Source organism: Dendroctonus ponderosae, unplaced genomic scaffold (genome assembly GCF_020466585.1).
Source record: "Dendroctonus ponderosae isolate FM_Combo_2020 unplaced genomic scaffold, Dpon_F_20191213v2 Dpon_F_20191213_1, whole genome shotgun sequence".
Classification (NCBI taxonomy): domain Eukaryota; kingdom Metazoa; phylum Arthropoda; class Insecta; order Coleoptera; family Curculionidae; genus Dendroctonus; species Dendroctonus ponderosae.
In genome coordinates this window covers 29,535,901-29,545,357 of record NW_026017110.1, presented here as the reverse complement: position 1 = coordinate 29,545,357, position 9,457 = coordinate 29,535,901, and the positions used below count along the sequence as shown (strand labels likewise).

The window sequence follows — 9,457 nt, the reverse complement described above, 5'->3', positions numbered from 1 at the left end:
CTTGAACTTTTTTTCAAAAATCGATCCCCTGGAAGTTTGTGGTATTTTTTGCCCTTATTGGATTCTTTCTGACCTAGGAAGCTGCCCAATATCGAATATGAAAGTTGTGGGTCGATAATAAGGAAAATATCGTGCGTTGAAGATTGCCACCGCTCAAAAACCGCTCCGAATACACGGAAAATGTTAATTATTTGGGAACTGGAAGGGTTTCTGTGTTTTTTAATCAGTTCGTTGCATTCCTTGTCTCTTTCCGATGAAAATGATGTATCACTCGAGGTATTTTGAGAAACTTGAACCTTTTTCAAAAATCGATCCTCTGGAAGTTTGTGGCGTTTTCTGCCCTTATTGGATTGTTTCTAACCTAGGAAGCTGCCCAATATCGAATATGAAAGTAGTGGGTCGATAATAAGGAAGATATCGTGGGTTGAAGATTGCCACCGCTCAAAAACCGCTCCGAATAGACGGACAATGTTGATTATTTAGGAACTGGAAACTCCCCGGTGTCTTTTAATCAGTTCGTTACATTCCTTGTCTCTTTCCGATGAAAATGATGTATAACTCGAGGTATTTTGAGAAACTTGAATTTTTTTCAAAAATCCATCCCTTGGAAGTTTGTGGTGTTTTTTGCCCCTACTGTATTGTTTCCGTCCTAAGAAGCGGCCCAATATCGAATATGAAAGTCGTGGGTCGATTATAAGGAAGATATCGTGCACTGAAGATTGCGACCGCTCAAAATAGGCCGAAAATGTTGATTATTTGGGAACTGGAAAGGCTCTGGCTGAATGTAAAATTTAAATATTTGAAATCTTGAAGACAAATCCTGTTGATCGATAGTTTAAACAACGTAAGCGCACCAAACGGTTTTAATTCTATCGAATTTCGGACGATTTTAGAGTTGTTGAAGTAGGTACACTAAAGCCTGGCAATGGCAAAACCGTTGATTAAATTAGGTACATTTTCAAGCAAAATTCCGAAGAAACAACCCAAAACGTCCATATACTTTTGCGGTTCCTGGAAGCAATTTTCTCACTAATTTAGCAAAGTGGCTACATTTAATATTTAGCTCAATCCACTTCAATAATTTGCTTTCACGATTGGATCTTTTACAGGCTCTTGTCCAAAACGGGTGCTTCTTTAAATAGCCAGTCATGTTGACTTTAACTTTCTGGACTCAAGTTTCCTCAATTCTCGGCTTATATTTTAGCGAAAAGCAATGGAAGAATCAAGCCAGTTTCCAGCAAACCTTGAATTATATTGATTAATGTGTTAGTTCTTCTGAGCTTGTTCTGCATTTCTGTGGTCAGTGTTCTGGAGGACTTTGATGCAACTTTCACACTAACACTGGATTTCATTATGTGCTCACTAGTTTACTTAAGAAGATTTTGGAATATAGGGAAAGTGGGGAATTTTACCTTCATGTGGAAGTTTTTTCTTAAGAGTGCTAAAGCTGAAAAAATCGCAGACAAATTTTTCAAACAAGCAATATTTCTAGCTGTGGAAGTGGGGTTGCTGCTTCTGATGTTAACAGATAATTTCCTTTCGCAGTGGCTTTGGTATCAGCCTCTGGTAGCTCCAAAATTGTTGGAAACCTACATAATGTTGATATTTTCTGTTGAACTAAATGTGATAAATGCCTTTTTGTGCATCTATTGCAGGCGTCTTCAAAACTTGGAGGGTTTTATTCAGGAGAAATATGAAGATTTCTACAAAATTCCCATCGCAGAATGTAGGAAGTTAGAGAATGGAGATTTCCTGGTAAGTTTTATTCTCGGGGAGATTTCGAACATGATTTATTAACTTGTAGGTAGTTGGTTGGATAAGACATGCCCTAGAAAGCAAAAACAGCTCCGAAAGTATTGCGCAGATAAGAGAAGAGGTTCCGAAGATCGTCCAACTTCTTACAAGCCTTGAGAGTTTTTTCGGAATATTCGCATTTTCATCAAGGATTATTTTCAGTAGCTTCACAGGGCATCTATTCAGCACAATGAACGCATTCATTTCTAAACCAGGGTTTAATCAATATTGCAACATGTTGAGGACTTTTTCATGTATTTTTATTGGGGTAAGTTTACAAAGTTTCCAGTGACTTAGTTATTTTTTTATTATTTTTTAGATCCAGATTTTGCAAACACGAAGAAACTCCCACTTGGTTAAAAAACGGCTTCATCATGTTGCCTTAACCAGCTACAGGCTTTACCTGGATTTGCCTGTTAGAACTGTCCGAGAAGCCGAAAGTGATCTAACGGCCTCTCTGTTGCTCATCTATAAAATGTGCTTTTTCTTTCCTAACTTTTGAATAAACCATCTAAAATATCACTGTTGTTGTTTCCTTGTCAGGTCTATTTATTTGAAATAAAACCAACTATGAACATAACATATATTTGTATTAAGAACAATAAGAAACATCTTAACAAAATATCGTTTGAAAAAATACTTGCAGGTGTGCTTATATTTGAATATAATAGTTAATTCGGGCATTAACAGTGTCATTGTAAGAACCTACCAGTTAGTGGACGTTATTCTTGGAATTGTACATTTGCTACCATAGTAAGTAGTAGTAGCTTAATATGACAGGCAGTGAAATCACTCCTACTCACACATTATGAAAAATTAAATAATTTCCAAGGCATACGGTGAAGCTACAATTTTTGCAATATATAGAAAGCTACTCTTTTAGTCGGTTTTTTCGCTGGAATTCACCGACTTCATGTCTTCCAGTTCTTTCAAATCCTCCAGTTCGATGTCGGCATCTCCGTAGCCCCAAATGTGACTTCCATCGCCACTTCTTTGCGCTCTTCGAGCAATCATTTTGCTGGAAACGCTTTTCAAATCGTAGGCCCATCCAAGTTTTGCGAAGAAGTCGATGAAATGTGTGGACGGATTCCAGCAATTACCTGCAAGCAATGCAAAAAACATTAATACTTTTGGAGCTTGAAATTTTGCAGAAGAACCGAAAATTGAGCCAAAACTCTGTTGACTCTAATGATTCACTGGAAGAACAAAGAAAACAGGCTGAATTTATTTTGAAGAAGTTTCTTCTTTAAACCAAATCACTTCCACATGAGTCCATGAGGACGTTAGAGGATGAATAAATAATAAAACATCCTTGAAGATCCTATTAAGGGTTGCTTTGATAGTCGGAAGAAAAATACAGGAAAATCACGAAAAACATACAAAAACCTTCAGATCAGGTAAATATGGAAAGTTATGATCTGAAATGATAGATATGAGCAATATTAGCTACAGAAACAAATGAAAATTTATTGCTTTTGAAACTGCGATATCCAATACACTTGCACAAGAAACATATGCGTATGAGAACAGAAAAATTCTCCTGAAAAACTTCTTGTATAGAAACTGGACATAGTTTGCAACACCTGAATGAGATATATGAATATGGTATCAATATGGTAAACTCATAAATTATTCAGTTGGAGGAAAGCCATTAGAGCTTGAAAAAAATATTTTTTTAGATGTACAATATTAAGGTAAATACTAATAAAGGTTCAGGTCGTTTGTGCAACCATCCAAATGTTCTAATGTTAAAATGAACTTAAGAATTCATTGCGCTTACATCATATAAATAATCAGAAAGGGAAGAGTTGGAGTAGAAAGAAGTTAAGATGGGTCAGAACTGAAAGCATTTACAAGGTAGGAATATTTGAACTAAATTGGAAAACGGACGGTAAATCTGCACGTTTATCAAGTACACGCTAAACATCAGGAATAAAATTTGCTTATAGACAAACAATTACTTAATAACGATGCGAATGAGAAAAGACGTTGAGAATAATGACAATGCAACAGAATACATGAAACATAAGATAATGACGATCAAAAGAAAAAAAATTTCAAGTGGAGACTTCATATTAATCTGCCTAAAAAATTGTTTCTGGTTAAAGCCAAAAGAAACATATGAGTAAATTTTTACCTAACACTTCCGTTAAAAAAGGCCCCGAAAAAAGTTGATTGCGGCCTTAGCAGTTAGTTTGAAAGGGCGCAAAACGTGTTATTGAAGGCATTTAGTCAACGGAAAAATCAAGAAAACTGATCTTTGAACTGAAACCCTGAAAACATCTTTGTTAGCTTCTTCAAAATCAATTAGTTAAGAGACTTAAGCAGTTATCAATAAAACAAAGAGACAGACAGAACAGAAGAGAAAGTAGTTGGATAACAACTTTGCAAAAGAAGCTTCTAAGTAAAGATGTTGAGCACCAAATAGAATATTTGGAAGCAGTAAAGCCGCTGAATAGGAGAGACAGAAGCAAACAGCTTCAGATTGCGAATTGGGTCTACAAAATGGTAATTGGGAAATTTTTCATGGCTTATCGATAGATCCATTATAAACCCATTGATTATTCAGCTTCCCGGCAACCCTTATATGATAGCAAAAAACATATTCCACAGAGGGACAATGTGGGCAATTAACGTTATCAAAGTTTCAAGCCTTCTGGGAAACTTTCAACGTTAGAACAGTTCTTCAAACGCTGTTTACTAACTTACCCAGCTCTCCTGTTTTGTAGTCCCAAGGAAATACATGGTGGTAGTTGTGCCAGCCTTCTCCCAGAGCTGCAATGGACACGGCGAGATTTTCCACTGGACTGATAAACCTACAATAAAACCAAAATTAAAAATTGTTGAACCCGATCGAAGATTTCAGCCTCGTACTTATCGTATGGCTTCTGGCCCCACATATGAGCAACGCTGTTGACGAAAAACGCAATGTTCAATGTGATGCAAAAGCGGGCATTGAAATTGATCCAAAAGGAGTTCCACAGGGTCTCGTTCCAGAAGTACACGGGAATTCCCACAGGCAACATAATGGCAAACAGCAGAAATAACATTGGATAGAGTCTAAAATTAAACAAAAAAATTGTAACTCTATGACAAATTGATGGGTTGTAGCGAATGCATTTCATTGTCAACGACCTTTCTCGCTTGCTTGAGCCAAGCCTAATTTAAATTCGTTCAGCTATTAATTAAGAGAGGTTTTTTACGATTTGTTCAATGCTAGTGACCTGGATAATTAGGTTATATCAGCTGGCAGGTTTATGAAAATTCGATATCAAACTGGGCAGGCAGTTCTATATCCGAATTCGAAAAATGCATTAAAAATCCAGAATCAGTCGATGTTAAGATGGCAAGGATTCCTAGGGACCTCACGTTAAGCAGTTCATTCAGACAGTTTTCAAATTCAGTGCCGGTTTTTTAACTAAAGACCTTTTAAGTTCGTTGTCAACTGTGTTGAGCCATTAATGTTTATGCAAAAACCCCTGTCTATATCGAACAAGAAGAATCTGTTTTAACTGAACGATTCAACGCGTAAAATAATCCTCTGGTTTTCAACTAAACAAAGCGTTATCTAGTTCTGAGCGAGTAAAACTTATATTTTGCCAAACAAACCTAGGAAAAGATCAGAAACTTGGACACGCTAATATTCTAAGAAAGAAAGCATGCAACACACCGAAATATGCGGATTCTATTGTAAATTTTCATAAAAAAATTACACGAGTTTTTGATTTTGGAGTTTATAAAACATAGGAGCTTTTGAAGTGCTAGAGTTTGGAAGGTCGAAACCTTCAACCTTCACCTGTTACGACAAAGTTCAATACTACTTTTGTCAACTAAATATTACTTTTGTCGATTAAGGGGACCTTATTTTAAAAACTTTTTATTGAAATATCGACTTACAAAGTTTACACATAAAAGAAAATGAATTCTGAAAAGACTAGATGTTAAGTGCACGCATTAATATCTAATTTGTATGCTAAAAAAGAATTTATTTATAAACAGACTTCGCAAATAAACTGTTTAATTTTTATATCGACTCCTGCACATTCACAATGGCACCACGACTTGCACATTTGGCAACAGATCCATATTTCTTTTGCATGTGACACTGAATAAAGCTCGTTGCAATATAAGCAGCCTACATCAACCTCATTATCTTCTTAGCTACTTTCTTCCATCACGACATTCCTTTTTGCTCTTGGCGCAAGTGACTTTTTTCATTATCTTCCCTTGCTTCCTCTTTTTTCTTTAATTCGTCAATGCCTGGGATTGTTTATTAATCCAGTCTGGCCTCGTTTGCGCTTCCTAATATTTTGTGATCGAGCAGTAGCAACGGGAAGCTGGGATAGAATTTTAACGCAATTTTTATTATGTTCCAAGGAAGAAGGCCCTGGTTCGCAGTTGAATTTTGTCATTTTGGTGTGTGTTGTCCTCTTTTGTTGAATATTCTTTTAGAGCTTCATCTGTCTCAACGGCTATATGATCTTGCTTCTTGAGACATAAGTTGATCAGTGGTTAGTGATGGCGCAAACATCCAATTCTCAAATACATTCGGATTAAACAGAACTATGCCTGTTTTCGCAAAAGCATAATTTGCTGGTGTAGCACCTTTTTAGAAAGCATTCTTAAATAATCCAGGAATTTAAAAATCCGTTACAGTTTGTCCAGGGTATTGCTTCAGCCAGAGTTCAATTTCTTGATGATAGTAAGTTTGAAGTGGCCCAAAAATTCCCACATCGAAAGGTTGGAGGCGATGTGTGCAATGTGCAGGAAAACAGAACAAAACAATTCCATTTTCTTTGGCATATTCCAGGACTTGTAGGCCTTTATGACTAATGTGCCCGTCTAATAAAAGAATAATTTTATTGTCTTTAGAGGCCTTGGAATGATGAACGAAGTGTTGGAGCCATTTTAGAAATAAATCACTGGTCATCCAGCCTTTTTCCTGACACAAAGCTTTGCTCCCTAGTGGAGCATTGTCCATCAACTCATTCTTGAATCGCTTTCTTGAAAATGTAAAAACTGGTAAAATAAAGTTTCCAATGGCGCTCATTGCACATACACAGCTCAGCACTGCTTAGCGCACCTACTTGCTTGCGACCTTTAGTAGCAAATACTCTTTGTGGCCGCTTTTGTACTGTGCTTAATCCAGACTCATCCACACTGAATATGTCTTCGAGAGGGAATTTATGATCTTGACAGACTGCGTCCAATCCAGAAAAGTATGATGATATGTTGGTTTTGTTGAAAGCCTGAGCGCAAGCCATAGAAGTATTTTCTGGTAATCTTAAAGATATTCGTGGGTGCCTTGTCAGAAATCCCTACGACCTCCTAAGTCGACTTTTGTGTTCAAATTTGTGATCTATCCTCGACGCAATGTTGTGGCGGACACATTAAAAGTCTTAGCAGCAAGTTGCCAACCCATCTTTTTAGGCATAACATTTTCAATTGCTAATTTGATATCATTTTCACTCCACCTTTCCCTTTCCCTGCAGGAAACCCTTCAGTCTTTGATGACATGTCTAATTCGAAAAAGAAACAAAAATATTACTGCCTATGATGGTACACTGATGTAAAACGCCTTTGCCACATCCAGGAAGCCGGCTCGTAAAATCTGTTGGCGGTTCAACCTATGGAGGATCCTAGTTGTTAGCCGGGCGGCGAGTGTGTTGGTGCCGTGGCCCGGCCTGAATCCATATTGCTCACCCAGCAGCACTTTCGTGTCCTCTATTGTGCCCTGGATCTGGTTCAGGATACACGTCTCCATAAGTTTGCCCATCATCTGTAGCAAGCTGATGGGCCTGTAGGACGTGAGCAGCTTCCTTTTTACACCTCTTTTAGGAACCAATACCACTGTTGCCTTCTTCTAGCCAGATGATCGGGAAGTACTTAAGGTCCAGTATTGCATTTGCCACTGTGGTAAGGTCCTCAATTGCTGCTGTCGGTAGTTTTTTGAAGACCTCATTTGAGATGTCATCAAGTCCAGGGGCATCTTTCTTCTTCGTGTCCTTGATGATGTTCTGGATGATCTCGTTAGTGACTCTTCTGGCTTTGGTGGTCCGCCGATTTCGGAAATGGTCGGCTACTATCTTGTCCACTTCCTCGTCTTGTTCTGGGTGACCAACCAGGTTTACTCTGTATTGGAACTCTAGATGGTTGGCAAAGAGCTCCACTTTCTCTTTGGTATCCACAGTGATGATACCGTTTTCTTCTATAGGTGGCATTGGTTTCCTTGGTCCTGCATTGAGGTTCCTGGCCAGTTTCCAGATCTCGTGGCATGACTCCTCAGTCTCTATTTCGCCCATGCGAGCATTCCAGGGCTGCGATCGAGTTTCCTTCATACCTTTTCTAATCGTATTCTGGAGGCGGTTGACTTGCCTTTTTAGATGTGGGCCTTAGGATCGCGATCGCTAATTTCAGGCTAAACCCAGCTTATGAGAGCTAATAGGCTCGAAACCGGTCATGGGGGTGCCTGAGGTGAGCAAACCTGAGTTTTGTAAATTTGGTTCATCAGCAGCTTCTGTACGCAATTTCGGGAGAATATTTAAAAATTTCAGAAAACACTGATGAGAAAACACGGACATCCATGATTTTCTACCCCGAAAAATAGACCTAGTATACAATCAAAGAGGACCTAGGACCTACTAATATTGCCCGAGAGCACGCATAAGACTGAGAATCAAGAAATTCCTAGGTTTTGAAATCTGAAATTTTGAAATTTCAGATTTTGGAAAGTCGAAATCAGAACTTGTTAAAACAAACTAAAAGCTTCCGACAAACAAAAGTCTTAAACCGATGGGAAATTGATCAAAACATTTCCTTAGAACCTTTTTTAAATTTTATTTGCTTCAAATATTCAGATTGCTTTGGGATACAGGGATGTAATAGCACACGACTCCCAATTACATACATTTATTACCGTTAATCCTCCACAGTTTGTTCATATTACGTCTCAAATAACGGCAACTGGCTTTCTTCTCTTAACAATTTATTTTAGAGTGTTAAATCGATTCGAATTAATAAAACTTTTTCTTTCATGATTGGCCGTTTTTAAACCAGTCCTGGAATTTTTAAGTTGGTGCAAAAATTCCAGAAAATTCGGACACGACCAAGCAGCGTACACAAATGACGCTGACACAGAGCAGACCCAAACTGAAATACAGTCAGACACAGAAGGGGGATTCACATTAGCCAAACCAAAAAGGAGACTAAAATCCAAAGAAATAAGAGACAAAATAAGAACATACGCTGACGTCTCAAGGACAGTCCTGAAGGGTAAAAAGGTGAACGAGAAAGCCAAGGAGCCATGGAAGACTCCTGAAACAAAAGAAAAACATATAACCCTGGTCGAAATCCCGGAAGGCCAACAGGCCCGAGATACAATCAAAAAAATTAAGGAAGCCGCACAGGAGGAAGTAGCAGCTACAGGAGGAGTGGTCCGAATGGCAGGTACAAGAGGCAATAAGATCGCCATAGTGTACAAAAACAGAGAGCAGCAGGAGAAGGTCGAGAGGAAACTGGGTGCAAGCGGAGAAATAAAAACGAGCGCAATCCTGAAGCAAAACCCCAAAATCAGACTCACGGGCGTTGCCAAGGGGTACTCTGACGAGGAGCTCCTGCGAACGATTAACGAGGAAAACCCCGAAATCAAAACAAACTTTGGCGA

The 9,457-nt window shown here is 38.4% G+C and overlaps 2 protein-coding genes across 3 annotated transcripts in view; one reads left to right on the top strand and one right to left on the bottom strand.

Annotated features, from left to right (window-relative positions):
* The first annotated feature begins 791 nt into the window (after window positions 1-791).
* On the top strand, window positions 792-2,316 carry LOC109541548. Its single transcript, XM_019910426.2, has 3 exons — window positions 792-1,755; window positions 1,805-2,062; window positions 2,114-2,316. Exons 1-3 carry the CDS (start codon window positions 1,354-1,356, stop codon window positions 2,294-2,296), a joined length of 843 nt encoding a protein of 280 aa, XP_019765985.2. The 5' UTR covers window positions 792-1,353; the 3' UTR covers window positions 2,297-2,316.
* A 51-nt stretch (window positions 2,317-2,367) lies between these two features.
* Window positions 2,368-9,457, bottom strand: part of LOC109541547 (acyl-CoA Delta-9 desaturase) — a 32,672-nt gene continuing 25,582 nt past the window's right edge. For both annotated transcript variants that reach the window (XM_019910424.2, XM_019910425.2), the window contains exons 5-7: window positions 4,669-4,854; window positions 4,504-4,610; window positions 2,368-2,894 (exon numbers count right to left, since the gene is read on the bottom strand). In XM_019910424.2, the coding sequence (XP_019765983.2) occupies window positions 2,674-2,894; window positions 4,504-4,610; window positions 4,669-4,854 (514 nt within the window). In that variant the 3' untranslated portion in view covers window positions 2,368-2,673. The remainder of the gene's footprint in view (window positions 2,895-4,503; window positions 4,611-4,668; window positions 4,855-9,457) is intronic.

Bases quoted from the DNA above. Each gene is read 5' to 3' on its own strand.
- LOC109541548 (XM_019910426.2), top strand. From the start codon at position 1,354: ATGTGCTCACTAGTTTACTTAAGAAGATTTTGGAATATAGGGAAAGTG. The intron at 1,756-1,804 runs GTAAGTTTTATT...ATTAACTTGTAG, and splicing joins TAGAGAATGGAGATTTCCTG to GTAGTTGGTTGGATAAGACA. The intron at 2,063-2,113 runs GTAAGTTTACAA...ATTATTTTTTAG, and splicing joins TTTCATGTATTTTTATTGGG to ATCCAGATTTTGCAAACACG.